The 14,345-nt window shown below is 41.3% G+C and overlaps 1 protein-coding gene across 1 annotated transcript; it reads left to right on the top strand.

Moving 5' to 3' along the window:
* The first annotated feature begins 1,311 nt into the window (after nucleotides 1–1,311).
* On the top strand, nucleotides 1,312–5,714 carry LOC118417250. Its single transcript, XM_035822734.1, has 4 exons — nucleotides 1,312–1,787; nucleotides 2,190–2,273; nucleotides 2,926–3,095; nucleotides 3,912–5,714. Exons 1-4 carry the CDS (start codon nucleotides 1,395–1,397, stop codon nucleotides 5,155–5,157), a joined length of 1,893 nt encoding a protein of 630 aa, XP_035678627.1. The 5' UTR covers nucleotides 1,312–1,394; the 3' UTR covers nucleotides 5,158–5,714.
* Nucleotides 5,715–14,345: the final 8,631 nt, after the last annotated feature.

The raw sequence follows: 14,345 nt of genomic DNA on the forward strand, positions 1-14,345 counted from the left end.
ATATTATGTTTTTAGCAGGACCAGAGAGACAAAATAATTTACACAGAAGAAGTGGCAAAGGTAAGCTGTAACAGCAACATGTAACTGGAGAAGATGATGCGTTGATCATTTGCCAAATTCCTCTTCGCTGATTGGCTAGGTCTTTGATTCAATTAACTCTCCGGCTGACGCGCACAGGTGTGGCTCTGTGCGGGGTCACGGAAGGTCACGTCAGGAGGCCAAAAGAAAACAAATTTCCCCTCAGAAAAGTGCCAAAATTAATCATTTTAAAGTTGTTTATGTCAAAAATTTTACTTGAATCTTGTTACTAAGTATCTAATGCCTATCTATACCAAATTTCAGGTCATTTAATTGTAATACCAGGGTACAGGAGCCAAAAGTGTCCTTTTTTTTGGTCAAAAATTGGTCAAAAATCGCAAAAATAAGCATTTTGTTGCACTGTACACCAAAAGTGTTATTGAATTTATATGAAGGGATTATCAAGGCACATCTGTGTCAAAGTTCAGCTCATTCGGTTGCAATACCAAGGTACAGGAGCCAAAAGTGTCCTTTTTTGGTCAGAAATTGGTCAAAAAATCGCAAAAATAAGCATTTTGTTGTACTGTACACCAAAAGTGTTATTGAATTTATATGGGGGCATTATCAAGGCACATCTCTGTCAAATTTCAGCTCATTTGGTTGTAATACCAGGGTACAGGGGCCAAAAGTGTCCTTTTTTGGTCAAAAATTGGTCAAAAAATCGCAAAAATAAGCATTTTGTTGTACTGTACACCAAAAGTGTTATCGAATTTATATGGGGGCATTATCAAGGCACATCTCTGTCAAATTTCAGCTCATTTGGTTGTAATACCAGGGTACAGGGGCCAAAATATACAGTTTTGGTCTAAAATTGACCAAAAAATCTCAATAAAATCATTTTAGAGGCAGATATGAAAAAACTGAGAAAAAAGCATCAAGGTATTGGCCCATTCTACCCCTGTGCCAAATTTCAGGTCATTCGGTCCAGGAACGGCGGAGATGAATCACTTGAACAGTTTTGGTCTTAAATTGACCCAAAAAATCTCAATAAAATCCTTTTAGAGGCAGATATGAAAAAACTGAGAAAAAAGCATCAAGGTATTGGCCCATTCTACCCCTGTGCCAAATTTCAGGTCATTCGGTCCAGGAACGGCGGAGATGAATCACTTTGAAGATTTGACAGGAGAAAGAAAGAAAGAAAGAAGAAAGAAACATTACGAATACAATATATTTCACCATACTATGTATGGCTGAAATATAATGAAACTGAAAACATTTCAAGATTTACAGTAACAAGTTGACCTTATGACGTCACAGGTCACCCACCTGCCCGCCATATTGGAAGTTGACAAAAACAAAGCAGAGAAACGTCAAATATGGTGCGTTGTGTCGTTTGCAGCGAAGGAAGCCAGTCTGCAGAAAAGCTAACCTTCCATAACTTTCCTAGAGACCCCAAGAGACGTCAAATATGGCTGGCACGCACAAGGGACCACATGGCGAATGGCGAATTAGTCGAATGGGTGTTCAAGCGCCCTTTAAAAGAGTGGGACGAAATCATAGACACTTGGAAGGTCTGTTCCCGGCATTTTGAGCAGAGATGTTTTCAAGAGTCCACGTTGAAGAGAATGCTGACCCTGACAGCGGTCCCCACCCTGTTTTCGGAAGAAGAGATGTCAAAGCATAAGCAGCGGGCACCACCAACAACAACACATGCCGAGCCGAAACTCCGGCCGTTGAAACCCAAGGAACCAGGGCAAGAGCACATTTGGGTATGTTGCTGATAATTTCTGATAACGTAACAAGTTCCCACTGGGATATCAAAGAAGGGAATGTGTTTGGGGGGAAAATATAGCATAATTAAACCTCCATTGTTTTTATTTACATGTCATAACTTTTATTGACGTTTCTATTCATTTTAGAAATATATCTACTTGACCTGTAACAACAATAACTTAGTATATATGTTCAAATCTTTGCTGTGGTTTTATGTTTCCAGTTTCTGTGGTGACCTTGTAAATGTAATTTTGCCAGTTAATTAGGACTTATTCCAACCATTGCCAGCACTCCTTTTTTTCGCGAAATTAGGTCCCTGCATTTTACAATTACAGTTAACTGTTAGTTATGCTAAAATACCTGTAGTTGATAGGGGTTTCTCCATTGTTTCCTCCCAGGAAGCTGAAAGGAAGACTGCAGTAAACACTGAAGATGTGCCTGGGATCTACATTACTAACGTCACCCGCAGGATACTGAATGAGGTACAGTCAACTGTCTATAGCGGCCACTCAAGGGACTGGAGAAATATGGCCACTATAGACAGGTGGCCACTATAGAGAAAGTGTTGATCAATTGACCATGAGCAAGCTACACATGATTTCAGTTCCCACTAATCTTTCTCACCAAGTAACATTGTCTCAATCGGTAAATAAACCGACAAAGTCTTGCACTTTAATGCTCAAGGAATGCATACCTTTTGCTAAGGCCAAAATGACCCTGTCAGGAACTCCAAATCCTCGCAAACTACAATTTCAAACTCGGTGCAGGGTGACATAAGGCTGCAGTATGGTTGCAATAGGCAGTGTTTTTGTATCAATGGGACCGGAAATCGTATGGCCTTGGCCACGTTGGACAGGTGGCCGCTAAGCCTACTTCTTAATCATTACAAATCCAAGGGACTGACAAAAAGTGGCCACTATGGCCAGGTGGCTGCTATGCAAAGGTGGCCGCTAATACAGGTTTGACTGTAATGTTAATGTTGTCATCCAGGTCAGAACAGATCAAACCTTGAATTTCAGTCCGGCCTTGTTAACAGTTGTGTTATATCTAAAGGTGAGTTATGAGTTATGCAAAACAAAGATTGTGCTCATTCACTCAGCTGCGTTTTTTAAATGTTACAACATTTCTTTCTAGGTTCCAAAAGTGAAGGAGATTGGGAAAAGGAAGCGATCTGAAGACACCGCAGACGTGCCAGCAAAGAGTCTTACCCCTGTATACCTGCCGAGTCAGCAGACCCGATGGCAGGGCGCCTGTAACACACTGGAGCTCACCGACGACCAGATGGCCAAGTTCCTACTGGACAGGCAAGTTTATATACTAGTTTATAGTATACTAGTATGTCAATGGTTAAGGTCCCTGAGACATAAACAAAACACAATCTTGACATGTAACAACCATGGTCTAGTCAAGAGCTGTTAACAAGTTAGGGCCTTCACCTATCACCCATACTACCAATGATGCATCTCGCTGCACATGTGCAGTTTTGACCATGAGAAGGCTTATTAAAGTCATTCATGAGTTATTTCACTGCATTGAAAGTAGTTCAAAAATACATGTCTTACAACATACAAGCTTTATTGACACAACAAAAAGTACATAAACTTTTGTATGGTCAACAATAAACTACAACAACAAAAAAGAGAAAGGATACAGAATACATCTTACAATGGCTAGGATAGCAGACATGAGATTAAGAGGTCACAAGTTCCATTTCTGGCAGTATTGGACCAGATGTACTGTCTTTTGGAAAGACACATCTCTTGACTTTCCTCACTCCATTTGTAAATGGGTACCTACATCAGTACATGTATATGCCTTTTAGTCATGTTTTGCAATATTGTCTGAGTTGACTTGACTCTTCCCCTAATAAAGAATAAACCTCTGTGACCTCAGTGTATGGAGGTATTATTTCTGTGTTCCTGTTTCTTAGATTTTAGAACTCCTGTTCTCTCTATTGGTTATATATAACTGTTCATTTTAGCACATAGCATCTTAATCTTTAGTTTACAAAGGTAGCCACTGGGCTACCAATTCTCTATTTGAGATTTGAGGATAGGCATCAGGGAGAAACAGTGAAATAGTATGAACTTCAAGATTGTTTGTGTTTTTCTTCACTGCAGATATTACAAGGGAGACAAGTCGGTTTCAGCCTTCACTGGCAGTCAGATTACCCACAAGACACTGCTGCTAGACCGTGGGTTGCTGACTCTGTGGAACGACACCATGGACGCCAAGGGCTTCAGCAGCGATAAAGACTTCCTCTGGTTCCTACTTCTTGGGCCACAGAAGTCAGTCACAAACTGTGAAAGGTGTACTGTCAAAGATCGTGTGGCCTCTGATGAATGTGTACCAGTAAAGGTAGATTACATAGGGCCTGGTTGTGCAGTATCGTCAGATACCAGCCAAGACTTGAATGATGCTGCGAATCTTCCGCTGATTTTACAGCCACCAGCACAGAAGCCTGGTCTCACACAGAAGAAGAGCGTCACCGAAACTGTGATGACCAAACCAAAACCTGTGACTTTGATAAAATCCAACATGGAAGTAAAGAGCAATGAAGTACAAAAGCCCAGACAAAAGAGGAAAAGAAAGAAAGTGCAAGAAGTAACAAAAGATGATCCAGTATTTCTTGAGAGTTCATACAAGGACAGCAGTAATGTTGTGTGCAATTATACAGCTCCAACTCAACAGAGTGTTCTTAAAGTTGGAGGAACAGAGAAAACGTTGACATCTACTCAAACGCTTGACCTGGTGAGAGATCCTAGCGACACCCACCCACCCAAGAGTACAAAGACCAGAAAGCAAGTACAACATGTATCAATACCAATGGACAAACCTGCCAAGAACTTGGATAGTTGTGAAAGCACTACAACAAGTTGTGATGAGGACTTGAAAGAGGAGCATGAACTAGAGATAGACCTAGATAACTGTCACCGTACTGTTACATCTCAGTTAAGTTCTGATACCGTCAACAATCCAGAAGACAGATTTGAGAAGAAGATAGTCAGTGGTGACAACCATGTTCCGTCTTCTCAGCTAAGATGGGCTGCAGTAAAAATTAAGGTTGAGAAGGAAGATGGAGTTGAGAGAGACCAAAACACATCATCATTCCCTCACCCTGGCATTCACGTTAAGGAAGGATATAGAGTAGATCATGACAGTTGTGACATGAATACATTTCAGTCGAGTTGTGATACCGTGAACATCAAAGTTGAAAAGGAGGATGAACTAGAGGAGAGCTTTGGAAGTAACGGTGGCATGAATGCGTCCACTGACTCAAGTTTTGATACAGGTGACATCCAGGAAGAGGAACTTGAGATGCATCTGAATATGGCAATCATGGCGACAGCAAAGCACCTGGGCTGAAGTTGTGATGAAATTCATAAAAAAAAGAAACAACAGAAGAACTTTAGTTATTGTAGAAGTGCCAATACCACAGTATCTTGTCATGATCATGGCCATTACACTGGTATGAGTGAGGAAGCTGAAGCACTGTATTTTGGTAATAGACTTGTCCCATAGCCCCAACATGTCCATCAGAACATAGAAAGTCAGAAAGTACATGAAAATACAAAAGTTTGATGGACATGCAGCCGGTCTCTCATTGGTTGAACTAGTAACTGCCATGCTATCATTGGTTGAACTGATAATTGTTATGGACAGTCAGGATCGGTCTGTTGTGATCCAACCAATACTTTGACTCAACAAGCCTGCGCCTCCTCTTTCAACCTCCTTGCCTGCGCTTAAGAACATTCCAACTACTGCTAACTTATTATGTACAATGTATACAAGTCTATGGTAATATATTATGTGTGCCAATTGTTATAATTATGTTGTGTGTGTTTATTCTGTTTGTTGGATGGTTGGTTTATGGTTCTGATTTTAACAACTCCTGATTTCGACAAGTAAAGTTGAAGCAATGATGAAAGGGAGGGACCAGTGATTACTACTTGAGTTGTGCATACCCTCAATAGATTTTTTGAAGTATTTTTAGTATTGATAACTTTTTTTCTTGAACAGATTTTGCTCAGAAAGGTCCAGTTTCTTTCTATGATGGACAAATGACTGAACATATAGAGTATGGTATACCGAATAATAGATTATTTTTGTTCTTTGACTTTTGCACTGACTTTTTACATTAGTAGCCCTTTTTAGAAATATTTTATTTGCAATTTGCCCATTGTGCAGTTGCTTTGAATGATATACAGTATGGTCCAAAACGTGTTTTCGAAAACGTGTGTTTTTTTTAAACGGCCAAAAATTGATATGTGTCCAAGGATTTCTATAATTAAATCATCAGGCTAGTGCAGAACCACAACTTTTGGAAGAATGCCAGCAACAGTGAAACAGAAGTCTGGGAGGAGAAGGAACGTGTACATGTAAGTAAATGTAAGACTATTCATAGATGGGTTCAATGCCTTGGAAATGCATAGAATCCTGATGATAAATCCTACCAGTGGGATGAGATATTTGGACACCGACATGTGCGGAGCCTGCTGCTATATCATATATGGAGGCAACTGAAAGCCATCTTGTTTCCAAGGCTACCATCAAGCGCCCCACCTTGACATTTTAGGTGCGACCTCATGCGGAATGCTTCTGAAGGACAGCTTTTAGTTTTACTCATGATCAAGACAAATACATTAAAGCAAGCCCAAGCGTTCCCATTTGAACTGAAATGTTGACACCAAAAGTAAAGATTAGGATCAGTTATGACGTAAGTCAGTCTGTCTGTCTGTAACTTGCGTCAAAATTTTGGATCGTCGTGAAAAGCATTTTTATATGAAATGTCAGCTCCACAGGTCGCATTTCTAGACAGCTAACATGGTCCCTTGCACGGAATAACGACAAAATGTGAACCGCTTTAAATTGCCAAGAGAGAATTTGTTGTAAATTCCTCGCAGACTTGATCGTCTTACGTGTGAACCCTACTGAAACGGGCTTTGGTTTTGCAGACACAGGTACCGTGAAGCCTTTCTTTAATTTCGTCCTCTACGCATACGATACATGGCATGGCGCAGTTTTTTATATCATTGATTATTAGTGGTTTATAGTCAAGCAACCTGTTCCAAATATGTTCAGAACTTGGAATAGACAGCTTCATCAATTCTCACTCGGAAGCAAACGCTCTATATTTCTATTTCTGTAATGTGAAACTTGTGATATTTAGAATCATTCATCTTTTATAATCTGGAAGACAACCTAATAATATATAAAGAGGAAAAGTGTTTTTACAGTTGTTGCTCTTTTTTTTTTAATTCTAATGTTCTTTAATTAGCTTCTTTTCGTGGCCTACGTTACATGCATCCTAAATAATACAAGTACAATGTATAATACTAACGTTACATGTATTATCTACGTTATTCTGCGTCGGGAACAATAACTACATAGTGTGCACAGGAAACACTACTAGTATCTCAATAAAAAAATGTTTACGTCAGCAAATTGACCCTGTAGATTCGCGCCATACACTCCATACGCGTGCCTTGTGAAGGTCGAATGGTGTGTGTCACAGTGTGTGTGACGTAGTTTATAGCCAACGAGGTTAGTCTAGCGTCGAATCATACGTCATTCTCTCAGCCTTGAATTGTGCTGACAGATATACTTAGCCTTTAGACTTCCACTTTTTTTATCGGGATAGGCGATACACTAGTACTGCACATACATGTACAGCATTGAGTGCTATGCCGTATCTGTTACAAATCACAGTTTAAGTAGCTATAACACCGTATTAACCACTTTCACTGAGCTATCGTACATGGACCAACATTAGGTGTATGTATACGTACTTTTAAGGCCATGTTTATCTGATTACATGGATGACATCCACCCAGAAACTGATGGGAGCGTGCAAATTAAATGGTAAAAAACAGACCCCTTCATCATAAAATCTAAGTGGTCAGGTACTAGTATACGTGTTCTTTATGAAGCAATCTGCGGCATATCTTTGCTCATATTATCAAATCAACATGGCCTAAATTTGGCGAAATATCTAAACATTGGATGTGTGTGACACTTCATTCATAGCTGAAATATTAGGCAAAATATAAAAGTATTATTCAAAAGACGGCAAAACACACAAATCTTACAAACTCGTTCTTTATGTATGAAATTCGGTGATCTGATAAATCTTTGGTCGCTCATGGGTCGTAGGGTGGTCACAGCCTGAAGTGGAAATTTATGCAACACCGTTACCACCAGACGGCGATCACTCAGCAACCGTTCAGCGACTAACAATAACGCTTTCTTTCCGTAGTTAGAATATGATGCAATAGGTAAAATACGATTCTATTAAAGACAACAAAACACACAAAATGTTCTTGAAAAGCGCCCATAATTTATGAAATTCATTGAACGATCCGGATCCTACGATCTTATAGACGCTCAGTGGTTGGTCAGCGGTCATAGTCTCTACTACAAATACCTAGGTTCACACATACCTATTCATGGAATAGGTATAAAGACACACTAATTAACGTTACACTGCCAACGTTAGAAAATGCTCTCGTGCAACCCAGATCCAAGAAAAAACGGTGTTTTGATAGTGATAGACAGATAGTAGGGATCGATCAATGGCCAACTGTGGTATGTTACCAAACGTACAATCGAAATCTCGGCCATGTCGGCTGACCTTTCTAACTATCGGATGTGACTTAAAGGTCCGGTTGTAGTACAGTCATTATCTGGCACCTGTCGTGGCAAGAACCTAATCACTAGAGATCGTATTGTCCAATCCGGTGACCGGGAATTTGGAAGAAAAATCCCGACGCAGAGAGCACCATAGTTCAATGTAAAAGTAGAACTAAGTCACCTTGATAGTTTAATGCTTATGCCATTAAACGTTAACATTTCTCTCTGACTCTGTTTCAAAGTCTTTCGAAAAATGTGTGAAACCGTTCCTAGAACTTAAAATGTTAACCATATGACAGACAGACATAATGTATGTGTCTTCAACATGCCACGTACATGCATATTCTTGTGCCAAAGTCCCCTTCCCTCGTACATCACATTGATCGTAGACGCGGTCTACGCAACAAGGATGTGGTACGATAATATGTGACTACATGCAATCTCCAAGCAGATGTTTGGAAAGGAAAGATCATAACGTTTTCTGATTGCCCCGGTTTACGTTACCTTAACACAACCCCGAGTCAGTCATAGTCAGAAATGCTGCAATCCATCGGTACTTTATTCTTTATGGGGCAGGTAGTCAAGAAGAAAGAATTGTTCCTCTAAACATCTGCTTGAAAATTGATGTCTCTGTTTTGTGTCATCAGTTCCACAGCAATCACGCCCGACTGTAATCCAACCACAAACCTTCCCGTAGGGTCACGTAAGGACACCTCACGTGAAACAAGTGCAATCCTCTTTAATTTGCATAATCTTGCTCACATCACCGGTACAGGTTACATGCTATTACACTCAAAAGGCATGCGAGTACAAAAGATGTACTTTGATACTGGCCTTTTGATATCATGTAATATTTTCGATCCCATCTTTTTATGTTGACATTGGGTGTTAAGTCGATTGCATTTATATCTGTGCCCCCGACAGCGTTATAATTCAAGCAGTCACGAGAAAGAAGTTGTATCTCTAAGAAATATATGTATTCTAGCTTCTACAATCAGAAACAATAGTGTAAGAACCGTGTCTATTCTATATCTGACGTCCTCTGATCGTTGAGTAACTCGATACGCGATGTTTTATGCATGGGCATCACAAGGTGTGTGAGTCTACGCCTGAAATATGTTGCACGTTAAACTTTACCCCTCTTCCCCTTCAACTGTTCAAATGTCTCTCCAAACCAACAGTTTTATTTCAATCGTTACCGTGCTGGTTTAAAAGACAGTATAACAGAGTGTGGCGTGCAGAGAAGAGGTTATTGTTGAGATGACGAGGTGTGAAGAGTCGACAGACAACACGGATGGGCGGGAGGAGGAGGAGGGAGGTGTCTGCTGTGTGCGCAGCCGCAGTCCGCCCCGCCGCGCCATCTTGTTCTGTTTGTTTGCTTGCTTGTTTGGTCCCCATCATGTCTCGGCGCAAACAGGCTCTCCCCTTCAAGCTCCAGCGTAAGTACACCTTCCCATTTTACACCTGTCTCCTCTCTAAGACCTCGATCTCCCTGTTTGAGTCACTTTTGTAGAGTTTGGTGGGAGTTTATAGGGGCTACATCACTTGTAAAAACCCGGGCACCGGCTGCGATCGACATCTCCGGTGTTGTCGATCAAGTTATCCGGAGGAGCCGTCCCTCCTGACCCTTTTGTGCGGATGCAAGGCGTTTCCATGGCCCGCCCGCATCCCCACCGCGCGTCCTGGCGTTTACGACTCGGTAAACGTGTCTCAGACCGATGTACCAGCACGAATCGCGGTGTTAGGGCGCTCGGGGAAACTTTTCGGCGCGGAGATGGGGGCCCGGCTGGCTTCCTCCTTCTCCTTCCGGGATCCGGTGTTCGCATCCCCGATTCTCCCGGCGCGGTGTCTGGCGGTCCGACAGGGTCATTAAATATGCTGCACGTCTGCGGCGCGACACGGCAAAACTCCGGCACCATCAATCACTCCCCTGCCCTTGTCACGAATTTGGGAACATTTTCGGCAAGGTCGATTTCTTACGGGATGGAAAGAAACTCTCCATCTGTTAGGTTTTCAGAGGGGGGATCGGCGCCACCGGTCCCGGTAGCGGCCTGAGTTGGACATTGGCACTCCTGGCATTTTGGTCAAGGAGAAAAGTACGGGAGCAAACAACATGGCCACCAGATGCACCTAGATGTAATTTGTTTGCCCCCAGGAGATCTAGAATTAAAGACTAATGTCTCTTTCCTTCTGAGATGGCACAGTTTGAAGTGGTTGAAGGATCCCACCCCTGCTTGAGAGTAGTTTGAGTTGAGAGGTTGGAAAGCAAGGATGGGGTACACCTGGTGAAACAAGTGCCCCACTGGACAAACAAAAAAGAAAACTTGGCCAGCATCCAAAAACTCTGAATAGCACACCTTGTTGGGGCCTCCTCATTAAACCCTTTGTTGGGAGGGGGGATCTCGGCTGCATCACCTAATCTCATTTTGTCTCCTCTTACGATTTTCTCCGTAGGTGTGTGATTTTTGCTGGTCTTTTCTCACCAGCGGCTTTTATTTGTGCGGCTGGCAGTGGGAAGAAAAGGTGGGGGCGGTGCCAAGACTAGGCTCCGTCAACACCATCATTGTGTCATTTCAAACAGGAACCTTGCAAAAGGTAAACATGCACAGAGGCAGACTATTCCGCCATTCAGCCCACTGATGGGTAATTATTCAGGTTCAAGCTTTTCAGGCTGATTGATTTTTGCCTCCTCTATTTAGAATGGGGGACCCACTGACTGTATCATGTTTCCTGGGCACTGTGCTCCTTCCTCCATTTCCTGCCGAGCTTCTGTCCCCTCACCCAGTAACCAGTTGTCAGCAGTTCCCTTCTCTAGTGGTGGGTTTTTCACTGCCAGGTTTTCCATCAGATGTGCCAAGAGATGCTGAAAGCCATACATCTATTTTATGACTTACTTATCGGGCCATATGTAAATGATGGCTAGATCTTAAGTCTACCTTCTGGTGGAATTTGACCTTCGCATGTCAAGGGCAGGCCAATGATATGTTGTCTCTTGTTGTAGAGTAGGGAGAAAAGAGACTGCCTCTCTTGTCTCTTCGAATGTAGATGAGGGCTGGAAACATCACAAATACTGTAGTCTTCTTGATTTCTACAAGAAGTGATTTGTTTTAGAAGATATGTTTCTTTTTGTCTGCACAGCTCAGGTATCTTTGTTGTGAAATGATCCATCCGTTTCTCAGGTGTTTTGGGTTGTACCTGCATACCTGTGCGCAGGGCCCCCAGACTCTAATCTCCAATCAGGATTGTGGCCCAGGTAGTGTTTCCACAACATCAGAAATATATCATGCCCCAACCTTAAAACTTATAGCATCTCCCTACACCAGACAATGTAAACACTGCACACACACACATACGATCCAACCAATGAGAGCAAGCCACGGTGAAGAGGCTACAAGATGGCATCAGGTCAACTGTTCAAAACACTTCTCTTCATCCTCTTTGAATTGTTCTTAGCTCTCTTGCAGTTTACATGATGCTGCGTGTCTGCCACATATTAATGTTATTGATTAATTGCAGGAGGTATCTTTGGTGGGATCAGGAATGTAGGCTGTTGCTAGGCAGCCCTGACCTCAGGTCTACTGTCTGTTATCTCTGGCTGGGAACAAAAGGCTGGTAGATTTCTACACTTTGGGGCAGATCCAAGTCAGTTCAGTGGACCACATCAGCATTCATACCAAACAATTCGAAGATTTTGCACCATAATGTATCAAAAATTTGTTGTGAAAATTTAAACCATAGAACTAGACCCAAGAAGCGGTGGAGGAAAAATGACAGTCAGCCAAAGTTGCATCATCTCTGAGACCACATTTTCGTTCTGCAATGTTCTCTTTTACTATCAAAACCAAGGAGAAAATACCAAATGAGAACTGAAGTTGACCATTTTCATTTCCTCTTATAAATGGTTGGATTGGTCTTAATGTAGTATACAAAAGAAATATACAGAGTTGCAATGTTATAGGAGGCATACACACCCCATTATGTATCCTACATTCTTTAATAAGACTTTATAGTCCAGTTAATTCCAGTGAAGCTTTACAATTCAATATGGAATATGACTCCATAAATTCCAATGGCTTGGCTTGCTGTGGCAATTCCAAATAAGTGGAAATGAATATCCATTCTATGAAAATAGCAGCATTAATTATACACTACAGAAATCCCATAAAAAGTCTACACATATTTTTCTAGTTATTAACCAGATCTACTTTTACAGTAAATGCAAAAGCATTCTCTAAGTCTAGAATAACTTCATTGCATTTAGCTAAAATGAACCCCAGTAACTCTTGTTATTCCTCCTAATCCATTTAGTAGCTGCTAATGAGACATATGGGAGGCGTTAACGAGAACCAGAGTAGTCCTTATTCCTGCCCCCTGGGGGTGGAGGAGACACCCATGTCAGAGGTGAAGGTAGATGAAAAGGTTGGGACTTGACCAACCAGTTTTCTCCCCATTGTCTTGTCATGGATTGATAGAGGATGCTCTAGGCGAGGCATCTCTTTCATCTGGATGTGAATGTGCGCATGCAACAGGCTGGCGGGTTTTGTTATTGCCCCCTGGGTCTTGATAATTGATAAATTGCCTTGGCGACAAGAGGTTTGGCTATTGAGCTCTGTAAGCCACTGGAACAAATGTGGGAGGGACACAGTAGCAACTGTTTGCTCAGTCAAGTCCCCAAATTGAAAATTATTCGAGATTTTCGGTTTTGTACCATGTGATCAGAGGATTTCGTGTTATGATGAGCATTGTCTTTGTAACCAAAGAACTGTGTAAAAAGTATCTGGGTATGCTGGATTGATAAAGAATGTTAAACAACTCTTCTTTTGACCCTTGCCAGACCTCTAAGCAAGTCTGTTTCATTTGCAAGCATTTTACCACTATCAAGTATGGACCAAACATTTCTTATAGAGTTTAAACTAAGGTTTTAATGTGCATAGATTTGAAGTAAGACTACATGGTAAATTTACACGTATCAGTATGACTTTTAAAAATGCAAATTCCGGTTCAAATAAGGCAAAACGACTGAGATTTCCTGTAGATCAATGATGTCATCTTCAGAAAACTAGCAGTTAATCTAAATTGCAGTCCTCTATAGCTCTTAAATAGCAGCAAACCATTATTATCTTCCTAGTACCTGCTGACATTTGAAAGTAGCAGGCTTTGATGTTGCCTCTAGGTGTGTCACTCCTAAATCGTCTGTCAAGAGGGCTCTTGCATGGCTCAGTGTGCTTTGCTGTGGAGGAGAACTTGGAAATTGTAGTCTATTGTCTCCTTTTTTTGTGACAAGATGCTTCAAGTTTACTTATTTGTTCAGGGATGGGGAAAATGAAGCTTACCTCCATACACAGCTTTAGGAATTAAACATAGATACAAAATGAAGTTTGTCTTACTGGGTATCCCTTTGTTTTCATCTTCTTGCCATTCTACAGCAACAGCTTCTTTCCTGAGATTGCAAAACCACGGAACTCTCTCGATGACTGTTTCCCTCCTTTTTGCAACATTGAAGCCTTCAAAACTAGTACCAGCATTTACCGCTGTCTCCGAGCATAGTAATTTCACCATCCATCAACTAAGTTCACTATCTAAAAGTAGTAAAATGGCCTTGCATTCGATACAAACCGGTTTAAAAAATCTTTTGTTTTTTTGTTTTATTTTTACTTTAAGATGTCAATGCAGTATAAGGTTGTTGTACCAAAGTCTTCTAGGCCTGTACAGATAACTCTGATCCTACAAAAGTCAACAAAAGCCTTTTAAACAAGGGGACAAAGATTGATGAACTGCAGTGAGCCAAGTTGATTATTAAGTCAGGTGGAATGAAAAGAATAAACTGTGCATATGTATGAACTTTGTCACTATTACCATGTCATTTAGAAGTAGGTGAAGTTTGAGTGTGTTTACTTTTACTAACTACCAATAAGATAGTCCAC

Source organism: Branchiostoma floridae, chromosome 6 (assembly GCF_000003815.2).
Source record: "Branchiostoma floridae strain S238N-H82 chromosome 6, Bfl_VNyyK, whole genome shotgun sequence".
NCBI lineage: Eukaryota > Metazoa > Chordata > Leptocardii > Amphioxiformes > Branchiostomatidae > Branchiostoma > Branchiostoma floridae.